The sequence below is a fragment of the Vulpes vulpes genome, chromosome 2 (genome assembly GCF_048418805.1).
Source record: "Vulpes vulpes isolate BD-2025 chromosome 2, VulVul3, whole genome shotgun sequence".
Lineage (NCBI taxonomy): Eukaryota > Metazoa > Chordata > Mammalia > Carnivora > Canidae > Vulpes > Vulpes vulpes.
Window position 1 is genome coordinate 14,305,926 of NC_132781.1, and position 15,494 is coordinate 14,321,419.

Here is a 15,494-nt window from a genome sequence, read left to right on the forward strand (position 1 = left end):
AATGTAAAATCTTACTAGAGTTTGCTTGGGGTTGGGGGACAGGGGAAGTGGTATTTTTAGGACTAATACATTGAAAACTGATTCAGCCTCTAGTGACTGAAAAGTTTTCAATAGCATGGTTAGTCAAATTCATTATGACTTTTAACTTATAAGAAGCTTTTGGGGTAGGTTGGAGTATTTATTACATATTTTACTGTTTAATGTCTAACGGCCTTTTAATTTGTAAACACTTATTGAAATGATTGTGGGGCTGTGGAAAACATTTACCTATTTACCTTTGAAGTAAGTTTTAAGACAGTCCACTTTTTAGCATGTGTGTTGTGTCCAGCCTTTGGTTGTCTGAACTAATAAATGTGATTTTTCTCCCCATTCTCGCTTTTATTTATTTGTGTATAGGCCTCTTCCCTGGTGTGTTTCCTGATTGGAAAACACGATGATAGAGTCCAGCTTTTAATAGAATTTAAGTAGAGCTTTAAATAGAAATTTTTAACGAAATTGTTTCCCAGCAATACTGAATTTTTTTAAAAAGTTTCTGCACATGTGCTTTTTCTGAGCCTGTCTTGCAACATACACGTGTAATGATAAATTTTAACTATGTCTGCTAGGCTGCATCTTCCTTTCTTTAACTGCCCTTTGTTACTTTAGTAGAATCCAGTAGCTTGTTCTCTCCTCTGATAATCTTTAATGGTTACCCTAACTACACTTTAAGGGAAGCTAGAAGTAAGAATCCTGGGCTTTGGGAGGAACCGTTTTCTCTTGTGGGCTGTGCCACTTTTGCGCTATTTGGGCAATTCCTGAGGGCTCCAAGTGTGGGAAGGAAAAGAGATCGTAAGTGCCTGTTCAGGTAATCCTGGATCTGTCTTAATCACGTTTTGAATGTTTTGAAGGACTTGTATAAAGGTTCTCTGGTAGAAGAGCTTGTCTTTAGAGCTATCAGTATGCCTCCACGTTCACCTGGAGGGCTGGGTTCCTCTCAAAATATTCGGGGGCGGGGTGCAGGCAGCACTGACCGAACTACCCCCCCCCCCCCCCCCCCACTACGGAAAGCCCATCCCCGTTCGCGGCCACACCTCCATCAGCACTCCTGTGAGCAGACACCATAGCAGCAGCGTTTACAGAGAACTAAGGCCTGGGTCTCTAAACCATCATGAAGGTTGGAGAACGCCGAAGTGTGAAGCAAAAATGACTCCTAGTACACAGCGGGATGAAAAGTAGGGGAGAATGACCTCTGCGGATGCTAAAGACGGGAGGGGCCGGGCTTAATGGAGGCAAGAAACGATAGGGGGTCTGCGTCGGCCCCAGCGACTCGGCCGGGTCCCCGGCGGCTTCAGCCGGAGCGCCGTGACGCGCTTCCGTGGGTGTGGCCGGCTGCGCTCACGCTCACTTCCGTCGCGCCTGCGCCGTTGGCCGCCAGCCTCACGTTTGCGGCGGTTTGCCGCGATGAACCAGCTAAGAGGAGACCGCTGTTGAAGCCCGCGGACGATGCGTTCTGGTGCGGCGGTCAGGGCCTGCCGGAAAGTCTGCAGGTGCCTGTTGTCTGGGTTTGGGGGTCGAGTGGACGGAGGGCCGCCCGAGCTGTCGGTGGAAGGGAGCGGCTCCCTCGGAGTGCCCCTGAGGTCGCACGCAGAGCCGCCCGGGGGGAGCGAGCCGCCCGAAGCCCCCGAGGCCGGTGAGGGGAGCCAGGAGCTGGTGGAGATCTGTCGGAGAAGGCGTTTCTTCAGCGGCAGCAAGCGGCAGCTTAGCCAACATTCTCTTCTGAACGGGTGCCACTCCGGCTTTGGCCCCTTGGGCATAGAGTTGCGGAAGAACCTGGCAGCAGAATGGTGGTCCTCGGTGGCGGTGGTCAGGGAGCAGGTCTTCCCGGTGGATGCCCTCCATCACGAGCCTGGCCCTACGCTGCCCGGGGACAGTGCCTTCAGGTTAGTTTCAGCAGAAACTCTACGCGAAATCTTGCAAGACAAAGAGCTGAGTAAGGAACAGCTAGTAGCATTTCTTGAGAACTTATTAAAAACTTCTGGGAAACTACGGGAGAACCTTCTTCACGGTATGCTACAAAATTCATGCTTTTCATGCTTCAAAATTGATGGGGTGGAAAGGCAGTCTTGGAGATTTCGCGATTTGCAACTGGCCCTATATTCACGTGGAAAGGCAATTATCGGGTCTCCTCTTTGAAGTAGTTGGGTATATTGATAGTGTTTCTACCGGGGAGAAAACTGGCCTGTGGAATAGTTACAGTTTCTTAAACTATCTGGCTGAAAGACCAGGTGATGCTCTCAATTTTATGGGGCAACCCTAGAGTTCAATTGAGCAGCCCTAGAATTAGCGGTAAATTAAGTCCCTTGAATCATTTGTTCGTCATTACCAAAGTCTTTGTAAATACTTCCACAGTTATTCTTTAATTTTACACACAACAGACTTATCAAGAGCTCGTTTTTCTAGAGCAAAATAAATCGGCCTTTCCCAGTTTTTCCTACAGAAAACCGATCTACACTCTGTTTGAAGAGCCCTTTAAGTGGTATTTGAGTTGACTAAAAAATAATAGGACTAATCAAGCTTTGTAACCGATTCTTGAGTAAATGCACAGAAATTTGTGGGGTACCATTTGCCTCTAAAGTTTATTTTGTAATCTCTGCCCTCAACGTGGGCCTGGAACTCACAACCCTGAGATCAAGAGCTGCTTGCTGTATCTGACTGAGCCAGCTAGGCGCCCCCACCATTTATTTGCCTTTAGTCAAATAGAACAGGATTGCAGAGATTAGGTGCGGGGGGGGTGGGGGGGGGTGGAGGGGGGTGTTCAAGTTCTTTACAAGACAGACTTGCTGCCACAGCATCTCATCTTTGCAAAATGCTATCCTTACTATATTTTAACTAAGTGGCACTACCAAGTAATTTATCCAATGTCCATGGTTCTCTGAAAATTAGTACCCACATTATAGCTTTTTAAAGACTTCCTTAATAAGATACAGCAAACTAAAGCAAACTGGTGAATATTTGTGAGTTTTGATTTGTACTACTTTAATTATTCCATAATGTCTGTATTTTGGGCAAGTTAAGTCACTGCTTGTTACCATGTCTAAAGCAAATCAATCTTTTCCCTATTAGGAAGATGAAATTTAGCTTGCTTAGATATCCATTCATCAAAACATCTATTGATACACCAGACATTTTCTTTCCTTTCAGAAATGTTAAAACCACTTATTTTGCAGAATCCTTTAGTTGACTATAGTGTTTTTAGCTTAGAGTTACCCAATTTGCCACTTTTTCCTATTCCCAGACTCCTTGCTCTTTTTATTTCATGCCTGAACTACTTTGGTAGCCTCTACTTATGAATAGTTGTTTAAAAATCTTAGTCATTATATTTCCAGATATTGTTATTGTTCCATTCTCTTGTCCTTCTGTGACAAATTACATGTTAGACCTTTCACTCATCTTGTCATCAACTTTTTTTTTAATTTTTTAACTTTTTTTATTTTTATTTATTATTTATTTTTTGTCATCAACTTTCTTGAACACAATCACATTTTTCCTAAAGTCTGCATCTAATAACTCAGATATTTCTGTTTCTACTGTTTGTTTTTCTCTGGACCTTTGGTCCTTTGGACTTTTCTCCTGATATTCTGTGTAATTTGTGTATAAATTGTAGAGGTAAATTGAGCTTCTAGGTGATGTTTCCTTCTTTCTGGGAGGAATTACTTTGCTTTCATAGCTTAGTCTCTAAGCAGGTGGTTTTTTTTTTTTTTTTTTAAGTTTCTTGACCAGCTTTTCTTATCTTTCTGATCTATACTTATTACCAGAAGTGGAAATCTCAAGTAACTTTAACACAGTGCTGTCATTTAGTGGGATATAATTCAAGTTCATAAAAAACTAAGATTTAAATTTAAGATTAAAGAACTTAGATTTATTCCAAATAGAAATGTTGGAATTATAATTCTGAAGCTATTTCATATGTTATAGGATAAAGCAAATAGATGAATAATGTTATTAGGAACCAAGATTTTTCACTGTAAGAAAAAGAGATATAAAAATAAGATAAGGATAAACTTTGTAATGTTAAATTTGAATCAGCAATATCAGTATGACCTCATATTTTAAAAAATATTATTTCTTAACTTTCCTCATTGAAAGGGCCTACAAGTAATGACACTCAATAGCAGTGAACACACTTAGTACACAGTTTTTGATTTCTAAAATGAACCAGTGCTTGGAGAAATGTCTCATCCCAGGTCTGGGGCATGGAAGTACAAGGTGAGTTTGGGACATTTTATGGTGCTAGAAAGCAAAGAATTACTTGAAGACTAGCTGGGTCATGTCAAAAGGACACAGTTGCTGGCTTGAAGAAGACTCCCACTGGCTAAATTTGAGACAGACTGAATATTAAATATTAATGGTAATGGATCTTAACACAGTAAAAAAAATTATAGTGTCAATCAAAAAAATAAATAGTTGAGCTGCTGGTAGGGGAAGGAGGTGGAGAAAGTTTATATTTTTACAGAAGCTACATAATAAATGTAGAAGGAACACAGAAAAATCACCGTTTTATGATCTTGTAATGTCCAGTATAATAATTGATTCAAGCAGGAACATCAGTGGATTCTAAAATGTTTGATGGAAGATTGTTGAGCAGGATATTGTTGGGGAATGGATATTTGCTACCTAACCAGGTAATCAAATTTGATTTCATTAATATGGGATAATTTGATATTATATTCTTCCTGTTAAAATACAAGAAGACATGTACATCAACTATGTAGTATTTATTTCTTCTAAAAATGATTTACCCAAATCAATGAAACAATCAGCTAAATCTTGACTATGACTGGTCTGGACTCAAAAGTCCATTTCAGGGACGCCTGGGTGGCTCATCGGTTGAGCATCTGCCTTTGGCTCAGGGCATGATCTGGGTTGGGGGATTGAGTCCCACATCAGGCTCCCTGCGAGGAGCCTGCTTCTCCATCTGTCTATCTCTCTACCTCTCTCTGTGTCTCTTATGAGTAAATAAATAAATAAAATCTTTTTAAAAAGCCAACATTTCATTAAAAACAAAGTTAGAAAAGGAAGGAGTAAGGGGAAATGTTCTAGGTTAAAGGAGATTAAAAAGGCCCAATCAAAATGCAGAGCAGGAGGCTTAATTGGGGAAAAAGAGAATAGCAATAAATGGCATTTTGAGTGACAATTGGAGAAGATAGAATATTGACCATATGGTAGATGAAATTATGGTATTATGATTAGTTTTATGGTGTAATAATGATATACAGAGAATAATTTTAGACACATACTGAAATGTTTTGGGATAAACAAGAAAATGTGGCAGTGTTGACAATTGGTGAATCTAGCTGAAGAGTTTATTATGTTTATTTACACTGTTGTACTATCAACTTTCTCATAGATTTGAAAAATTAAGAAGTTGGAGGGAGGGCAGCCCGGGTGGCTCAGCAGTTTAGTGCTGCCTTCGGCCCAGGGCATGATCCTGGAGACCTGGGATCAAGTCCCATGTTGAGCTCCCTTCATGGAGCCTGCTTCTCCCTCTGCATGTGTCTCTGCGCCTCTCTCTCTCTCTCTCTCTCTCTCTCTTATAAATAAATAAATAAAATCTTAAAAAAAAAAAAAAGAAGTTGGGGGGAACTCAGTAGTAATCAATATCTGCCTTAATAGTTCCATGCTACTTGTACTGCTTGCTGTGTTAGTGTTATTATTAATTTGTTTATAAACTGACCCTTATGACTTGGGTATATAGAATAGATTTATACAATGACAAATTTATCTTTTGACAGGTGCTTTGGAGCACTATGTTAGTTGCCTGGATCTGGTAAACAAGAGGCTACCTTACGGCCTTGCTCAGATTGGAGTATGTTTTCATCCTGTTTCTGATACTAAGCAGACATCTGATGGTATTAAAAGGTACAAAAATTGTCAGATAACTTGATCTTGTATTTAAGTAATCAAGAACCAGTCACTTTCACTTTGGGATAGGTTATATAATCTTCAAGTAAGTAACAATCTGATCTTTCTGATATCCAAAGAATCGGTGAGAAGACTGAGGCTTCACTGGTTTGGTTTACTTCAGCAAGAACTGCAGGCCAGTGGCTTGATTTCTGGTTACGTCATCGACTCCTGTGGTGGAGAAAGGTACCCTTAATTTAACAATTAATAGGTAAAATGTCTTAGTGTGACAGAGATAATACTTTCTATAATAAAATGAAATTTTATTTGATGTGATTATTTTTTTTGTAAGAGGCATTTCTAACAAATCAGTTAACACACATAAAAGCCTCTTTGTAATGATTTTCATTGTTTCATATAAAAAGTTACTTTAGTAAAGATAATCTGTTGATGTCACTCTGCTCAGAAGCTTTTGTTGATAAGCCTTTACATTTGAGATACCCTCACCTGGCATTCCTGGCTGGTGTGGAGTTTGACCCTTGCACACCCTTACAGCCTCAGCTTTTGCTCCCTGCCTCCACGAACTCTGTATATTTATCAAAATGGTTCTGTGATTTATCATCAAGTGTTAGTACATGCTGAATAGGAAAGAGTAGGCATTTGTGGCTCATCATTGTCTTACCTTTCTCCAATTCTTAAAATCCCCAAATGCCCACTTCAACTAAGTGGAATAATTACAAATAATCATACTCTTCACAGAGGACAATAATGATGAGTATACACTTTCCTCTCTGTCCCATTTAGTTTATGGTCACCTTCCACTCTTATTAACCGACCACAAAAAGGCTAGATCACACCAACAGTTTTTCTCTGTAGGTCTTTCAGACTAAAAACAGTATTTTTAGCAATATATTCACTCATATTTAACTGAACTTCATAATTCTTATTTGGGACCTAACCAGTTTCATTGAGTTGCCGCATAAAAAGTCTTTGGCAACTTTTTAACTTTTATTTTAATAAACTAATAAACTTTCTTTTCCAGTTTGCTGTGAGTCCATCTAACTTCAGCAGCAGCGATTGTCAGGATGAAGAGGGACGAAAAGGAAACCAGCTTTACTACAATTTCCCCTGGGGAAAGGAGCCAATAGAGACCCTATGGAATCTAGGAGACCATGAACTTTTACACATGTATCCTGGAAATGAGTCTCAATTACACGTATGTTTTGCCTTGAGCTCCTGTATATCCTTTACCCAAATTCTCTGATCATTTATGAAACCATTTGAGAACAAGTTGCAAACACGGAGCCCCATGACCTCTTAAAAGTGCAGTATGTATTTTTGAGGTGCAAGGACACTCACCTACATAACCACAACACAGCCGTCAAAATCGAGAATATACTAAAAATCCATTATTATCATCTAATCATGTAATCCTTCAGATGTGACCAGTTATCCTAATAAGGCCCTTTGATAGGTCCAGTATCCAATTTAGGATTTCATGCAGTTGTCATGTCTCTTTAGTCTCCTTCAACTGAACAATTCCTTTTATCTTGGTCTTTCATGACTTTGGCATTTTTTTTTTATAAGATTTTATTTGTAACTAATCTCTACACCCAATATGAGGCTCAAACTTATAACCCTGAATTCAAGAGTCACATGCTCTATGGACTGACCCAGCCAGACATCCTATGACCTTGACATTTTTAAAGGATAGAGGCTTTTGTAGTTACTTTGTAGAGTGTCCCTCAGTTTGAGTTTCTGCCGTATTTCCTTGTGATTTATGTATTTTTTTCCTAAGAATACCACAGAAAGGTGCTGTTGTCTTCTCAGTGCATCATATCACAAGGCATATGATACTAAATTTGTTACTGGTGATGTTAACTTTTATCTTCTGGTTATGATAGTGCTGCCAGGTTTCTCCAACGTAAAGCTGACAGACATTTTGTACTTATTAATTAGTGAGTAATTAATAAGTCTCTTGTGGGCAGATACATTTTGACCTACCAGTTGCAGCATACATTGCTGATTCTTGTGCAAATCAATGATATTTATGAGAGTTGCCACATGGTGTCATTTTTTAAATTATTATTAATTTTATTTTATTTTTTTTAAGATGTATTTATTTATTCATGGAAACAGAGAAAGAAAGGCAGAGACTAGGCAGAGGGAGAAGCAGGCTCTTTGCAGGAGCCCAATGCAGGACTCGATCCTGGATCCTGGATCCTGGATCCTGGGATCGCAACCTGAGCTGAAGGCAGCCACCCAACCGCTGAGCCCCAGGCAGGTATCCCACTTCATTATTTCTTTTGGATTTATTTATCAACAAATAAATATGGAATACTATGGGGTCAAGTTTTTTCCTCCTCTCTTTCTGTGTGCCCACAGATTCCTGTTTTTCTCAAAAGGTTATAATCTGTTACTAGCATTCTTTATTTTGATGCTAAAATTGTCCTGGACTTGGCCAGTGTCCTTTTGACATATCTCCTTCATTGAGTACTTCCTTACTTTTTGTAGCAACAAACTGTCCCAGGATCATCTTGTTTCTTGGCCTAGCTGTGGAATCAGCCATTTCTCTAAGGAACCTTAGTTGTTATTGGAGGAAAATGTATTTAAGATCTTAGATTTGAAGGGGATCCCTGGGTGGCTCAGCGGTTTAGCGCCAGCCTCCAACCCAGGATGTGATCCTGGAGTCCCAGGTTCCAATCCCCACATCAGGCTCCCTGCATGGAGCCTTCTTCTCTCTTTGCACCTCTGTGTGTGTGTGTGTGTATGTGTGTGTGTGTTTCCCATGAATAAATAAATAAAATCTTTAAATAAAAAAAAAAATCTTACATTTTGGGACACCTGGGTGGCTCAGTGGTTGAGCATCTGCCTTTCACTTAGACCATGATCCTGGGGTCCTGGGATCAAGTTCCTCATCAGACTCCTCACAGGGAGCCTACTTCTCCCCCTGCCTGTGTCTCTGCCTCTCTCTCTCTCTCTCTCTCTCTCTCTCTCTCTCCCTCCCCCACCCCTCTCTCTCTCTCTCTCTCTGTGTCTCTCATGAATAAATAAATAAAATCTTTAAAAAAAAAAAATCTTGAGATTTTGCTACTAGGTGTTCTTGTACATGGGTATCATTGCTTCTGAGCCCTAACTGTGGACACAGCTAGGAAATCTTTGGAGGCAATTATGTTACATATATGTTTACATACTGACTTCTGTATTTGTGTTTATATTTACCTGTTATTAAACTAGGAGTTCATACCATTCTTCAAGTTCTAGTCAACTGCCACAGGGTTTATTCTAGCTTTTTCTCTTTCCAAATTTACAATTCTTTCCTGTGACAATGAGAAACCTGGCTCCCAGTATCCTCAGCGTATTGGTTTTTCGTTTCTTGTATGTAACCAAACTCCCTACCATTCTTTTTTTTTTTTTTTAATTTTTTTTTATTATTTATTTATGATAGTCATATATATAGAGAGAGGCAGAGACAAGGCAGAGATAAAGGCAGAGGGAGAAGCAGGCTCCATGCACCGGGAGCCCGACATGGGATTCGATCCCGGGTCTCTAGGATCGCGCCCTGGGCCAAAGGCAGGCGCCAAACCGCTGCGCCACCCAGGGATCCCCCTACCATTCTTACACAAAGATCAGCCCTGATACACCCTTTGTCCCACCCACCAGACACTCTAGATAAGTGTTTGAACCAGGGGGAGGAAGGAAGGAAGACTAATTAGAGAACTTGACTTGGACATTCTGCTGCCCCCTCTCTTTATAGCCCTCCTCACTAGGTGCTCTGACCAGATCATAGAGAAGGGGAAATGTTAGAAAGCCTGGTCTTGAACCTCAGTATCCCCTTTACCAGTCCCACTGACCAAAAGTTTGGCTTTGGATCAACCCAGGTTGGATGTACTAGCCAGCTGACCAAAAACTCAGGCCTGACTAAAGGGAAGAAGTGCTTCATTTACTTCCTAAATAGAGTTTTCAAAATTTTAAATAGGTGATACAATTTTTTTAGAGGAGGAAGCTTGCCTTTTCATCCCACAGAGTACTGTGTAAATGGCTGTAAAGTGGATGCAAAGTTTTAGAAGCCATGTGGATGTATAGAATTGTGGCTGAGTCCTCTTTACTGACCCATTCTTGAGCAATTCCAGATTTGAATGTTTAGAGTTTCTGACTGGCCACAGGTGGAGTTTTATGTGCTACTTGGTGACTAATAGAGCCTTAGTGAAAAAAGGCACTTGAAACTTGAAAATGTAATAATGAAAACATAGTAGTTCTCACATAATTAGATTAATTTTAAATATAAATAAGACCATGAAAAAATTTAAAGTTATTTATGAATATTTTCCCATAACCCCAACACCATCACATTTCATTTTGGGATATTCAGCTCATATGAAACTTGGTTATCATAGTCATTTTAGTTAAATAATCATTATCATAGTTAAAAGCCAATCAATCTTGTGACTAAGAATTTATTTTTTAAGCTCATTTATTTATTTTTAGTACTCTCTACACCCAGTGTGGGGCTTGAACTCAGGATGCAGCAATGAAGAATCCCACACTCTTCTGACTGAGCCAGCCAGGCACCCTAATCTTATGAGTAGGAATTTAAAGATGATCTCTTTGTCGTGACTGTTAATAGTCTCTTATTTTGTTCATTATTGTGGTAACTTTCACTATCTCAATGAAAAGCTTTATTTTGCAGTTTTACTCCATTTAGTTGTTGCTTTTCCATTTCCATAGTTCTCAAAATTGTTCATTAGTTGACCATGTTATAAAATAATAGAATTTCTGCCATTTAGTATACTTTTTTGAAAGGCTTCTTAGGCTGTTTTGTATTAGTTTTTAGTAAGTTTTACAGTTAATATCTAAATATATTCTTTATTTTTAGAGAATGGTGAAGCAGATCTGTAAAGTCTAAAGAACAGAGTTAGGATAGAAAGAAATTCATTCTGGATGGTATGAGAAATCAGATATTCTAGCTAAGAGGATTTGCCATTGGATACCTCAGCATCCTTAGATATCCAACATTCAAAGAATTAGAAAACAGTAGGGACACCTGGCTGGCTCAGTCTGTAGAGCATGCAACTCTTGATCTCAGAGTTGTGAGTTCAAGCCCCATGTTGGGTGTAGATATTACTTAAAAATAAAATCTTAAAAATAAAAAACAAATGCCTGAATGGCTCAGTGGTTGAGCACCTGCCTTCAGCTAGGGTCATGATCTTGGGGTCCTGGAATTGAGTCCCAAATCAGGCTCCATGCAGGGAGCCTGCTTCTCCCTCTGCCTATGTCTCTGCCTCTCTGTCTCAAGAATAAAAAAAGTCTTTAAAAAAGTAAAATAAAGTCTTCTTAATATTTCAATATTATTCAGGTTTTGTTTTTTTTTTTTTATTCAGATGGCACCGCAGAAGCTTGCAGTGTCTCAGTGTTATATTAAATATCAGTTCTATAGGGAAGCCTGGATGGCTCAGGAGTTTAGCGCCTGCCTTCAGCCCAGGGCATGATCTCGGAGTCCTGGGATCAAGTCCCACATTAGGCTTCCTGCATGGAGCCTGCTTCTCCCTCTGCCTGTGTCTCTGTCTCTTTCTCTGTGTCTCTCATGAATTTAAAAAAAAATTAAAAATCAGTTCTATAAATGTGTGAAAGACATCAAGTAATAAAGTTAGATAGAATCCCAGATTTCAGGAAATGTACTGCCTTTTTTAAAATTTAAAATTAATTAACTTATAGTGTATTATTAGTTTCAGAGGTAGAGTTTAGTGATTCATCAATTGCACATAACACCCAGTGCTCATTACATCAAGTGCCATCCTTAATGCCCATCACCCAGTTACCGCCCCCCCCATCCACCTCTCCTCCAGCAACCCTCAGTTTGTTTCTTATAGTTAAGAATCTCTTATGGTTTGTCTCCCTCTCTGGTAGTGTCTTATTTTAGGTGTACTGCCTTTTGAGGACAAATTTACATTAATCTATAGTACTATAGGTCATTAAAATGGGTTTAAAATGCCAATACATATGTATTAATGAAGACTGTGGCTAATTAGTAGAAGCTGAGGATTAACATTTTTTTTAAGTATTAGAGAATTACAGATGGCAGTGATAATGGTAAAAAAAAAAAAATGAAAGTAGAACTGTTTATATGCAAAACCTGTTAAATTTTTAGAATTGACTTGAAAAAAAATTCAACATGATTCTTCAGTTTAAAAGTCTCTTTATCAATCCCTGATTTATATCATGCATTATAGTATATTTTATATTCTTAATTATAGCCTTAAAGTAAATACTCCAGATCTTTTTTTTTTTTTAGATTTTTTTTAGATTTTTAGATTTTTTAGATTTTTTTTAGATTTTTTTTTTTAGATTTTTTTAGATTTATTTATTCATGAAAGACACAGAGAGAGGCAGATACATAGGCAGAGGGAGGAGAAATAGGCTACATGCAGGGAGCCCAACGCAGGACTCAATCTCAGAATTCCGGGATCCTGCCCTGAGCCGAAGGCAGACACTCCACCACTGAGCTACCCAGGCATCCCTCCAAACCAGATTTTTAATAGATGTTTGCTTATTGTAAAAACAACATTTCCAGAGACTATACTCCAAATTCCTATCCCTAAGCATACTAATTTTTTTCCTCTAAGGGCCTTGCCAAACTTTATATAATATTATCATATTTATTATAATACTTCCAGTGCCCACCTAGGGAGCATTGGAAAAATAGTGATACTGAGGTCCCACTCCTGTCCAGGTAGTTCAGAATCTCTGAGAGTGGGGCCTAGGCATGAAACCTTTATATTTTAAAATTCAAGGCAATTCTAATACTTCGCCAGTTGAGACTCACTGATCTAAACCCTGATCTCCCTGAGAGCAGCGAACATGTCATAACCATCTTTCTGAGTCCAGTGCCTAGCATAGGCTTGGCCTGGAGTGGATGCTTTGTAAAATGAATTAGTAAGTTTGTGTTCTGATTCTGTAAATCTATAGTGAGATAGCTCTCCTAAATGATCATTTTTTTCTGCTTTTCTGTAAAGGGCCGAGATGGACGGAAAAATGTGGTTCCATATGTTTTATCTATTAATGGCAATCTAGACCGAGGTGTGCTGGCTTACCTCTATGATTCTTTCCAGCTAACAGAGAACTCCTTTACAAGAAAGAAGAATCTTCATAGAAAGGTGCTTTTAATATTTCAGAGATAAACTTGGGAAACTAAAAATATATGTTTTTCCTTCATATGTTAGTGTGCTTGGTTTTTAATGCAAACTGTGAATAATAAATTTCTTTTAATGCAAGTTATTTTACCATTTTTCAGTTTTAGAATCTGGCCGCAGGAGTAATAAGCATGTTCTCACAGAATAGAACAAGGCATTCCTATTGGGTAATCCCAGAGGCATTTCTGTTTGATCCTGTGAGACAGGTAGAGAGAGAACAATCTCTGATTCTTAGCCCCTGAGCCTTTTTCCCTTGGTGGCTTCCATTTGTATTAGAGTGTTAAATGGGAATATGTCAGACTAGAAGACTTGTGGTATTGACCTCTCTGCTTCTAGTCTGACCCCAAGTGGCTATTCACTAGATCACAGGAGCTATCTATGGGCCTGGGTCAACATTTTTATGGGCTCAAAATCAAGAGGGAAGAGGGATTGAAGCTATAGCAAAGAAAGTAAGTGACTAATGGAGCAAGATTTTGGAAGAAACATGAGGGGTCAAGACAGAATCAGGAACACCAGTGGAGGGATTGGTCTTGAAAAGGAGTTATTTGAAAAACCAGAGAGGAGAGAAATGATGCTATAGATAATAAATAGGCTACCAGGGCTAGTTAGCCTTTGAAGGAAGTTTTCCTCATACCCTCTATTTTCTTAGAAAATTAGAAGGCAAGATTATTAGCTTAAAACATGGAGAAGTAGGGGTTTAAGTGGCAAGAATTTATAGTATTAATATTTCCCTTAAATGTGAAAGAGAGCTGCCCCAGATCAAAAGTTTCAACATGTTGAGTACTCAACTGGGATTGGAAACCTTGAGTTTGTAATACCACTTTAAATAACTGAATGGTTTATTACACTGTGTTCATTTAGCCTGATATTCCTGTAAAGAAAGTCACATTATAGAATTGTTCTAAGGCTTGGGATTTATAGGATATATAGCAAATGAGGGATCTTTTCTTTCTCTTATACCCTGTACCCAAACCATCAGCAAAAACCATTTGATTCTGTCTTCAAAATATATCCTGAATTTGACCATTTCTTACCACTTCTCCTCCCTCCCCACTAGCACTGAGTGGCCCTTTTAAAAGGTACATGTTACTTTAACCCCACTGCTCAGAACATTCCACTAAGCTCCTCAGTTCAATTAGAGGAAAAGGCAAAGCCCCTAAAGTGTTTTTTACAAAACCCTTCTGACCTCCTCCTCCTCCATCTGCACAGACCCCTTGCTGTTTCTAGAACATGCCAGTGTCTTCCAGCTCAGAACTTTGTCATTTGTTCTCCCCTTTGCCTGAAATGCTCTTTTTCCAGGATCCACAACCACCTTTATAAAGACTTCATTCAAATGTCACCTCAGAGAGGTGACCCACCTTATTTAAAATTGCAAACAGCCTTCTCCAACCCAGCCCTTGCCAGCACTTCCTATCTTCTCCTCCCCCCACTTTCTTTTTAGTATTTCCCACATTCAAATATATTATTTACTTGTTTATTATCTATTATCCCTACCATTTGTCCCTAGTACCTACAACTGTTTTTAGCACCAAGGAGCCATTCAAATATTTGTTGAGTGGATGGATGAATAAGAAGAGTGGTAGGTTTTGGTAAAAGAAAGTTTAAATGATAAGCCTCATAGTTGGGGCTGGGTGGGGAAGGCAGTAATACCAGAAAGGGACATTTTGATTGAGGGAAAATGGAGTTGTCAGAAAACAAGAAAATATCAACTGAACTTATCTCTCCAGAACATTTAAGTGGAGAAATCAATGAGCAGCTTGATATAGCCAGCTGAATACATCATTACATGATTTTTTTTTTCATTACATGATTTTTTATGACCTCAGCTAGCTTCCATTTTCACACAAAATCTTACTATTTTAGAATCTCTGTGTTTGTTAAAGTACTTGTGTTAGATTTAAACAAAATGTGCTGTCCTTTTTTTCCCTCTTTAAATTGCTTTAGGTACTTAAACTTCACCCTTGTTTAGCCCCTGTTAAGGTTGCTTTGGATGTGGGAAGAGGCCCAACAGTGGAACTAAGACAGGTGGGTAAATGAGTTTTAGTGTCATGATTTTAATTATAACCATTATTTCAAATAAATGAGTAGCTTGCCATTTAAATTTTTATTTTGATTCATTTGCTTTTTTAAAAATTTAAATAGCTGCGGATAATACTATGGCTTATTATAGATAATTTGAAATATATAAAAGAAGCTGCATACAGTTCAGTGGGTTTTGCTGTTAAAGTTAGGCTTAGTCATAGTTGCATTTTTCAAATGACTATGCATAGTTTTGCTAATTGAATATTTGTACAGATGTCTAGTGAATTATTTCTTGCCCACTTACATGTTTAATTAACACCTTTGATACTTGCTGGTATAAGCACAGGTTCCAGATCTGTACCTTATTTTGGTTCTTCTAATCTGTCTGGTCTAATTAAACAT

General features: G+C 38.8%; 1 protein-coding gene across 5 annotated transcripts in view; it reads left to right on the forward strand.

Moving 5' to 3' along the window:
• The first annotated feature begins 1,080 nt into the window (after positions 1 to 1,080).
• The window catches only part of POLG2 (DNA polymerase gamma 2, accessory subunit), a 40,588-nt gene continuing 26,174 nt past the window's right edge, over positions 1,081 to 15,494 (forward strand). For 3 of the 5 annotated variants that reach the window (XM_025999594.2, XM_025999596.2, XM_025999595.2), the window contains exons 1-6: positions 1,385 to 2,044; positions 5,772 to 5,898; positions 6,021 to 6,126; positions 6,923 to 7,096; positions 12,894 to 13,034; positions 15,015 to 15,095. In XM_025999594.2, the coding sequence (XP_025855379.1) occupies positions 1,483 to 2,044; positions 5,772 to 5,898; positions 6,021 to 6,126; positions 6,923 to 7,096; positions 12,894 to 13,034; positions 15,015 to 15,095 (1,191 nt within the window). In that variant the 5' untranslated portion in view covers positions 1,385 to 1,482. Of the gene's footprint in view, positions 2,045 to 5,771; positions 5,899 to 6,020; positions 6,127 to 6,922; positions 7,097 to 7,993; positions 8,460 to 12,893; positions 13,035 to 15,014; positions 15,096 to 15,494 lie in introns of those variants that run through there. The other 2 variants (XM_025999592.2, XM_072746823.1) reach the window with 2 other exon arrangements.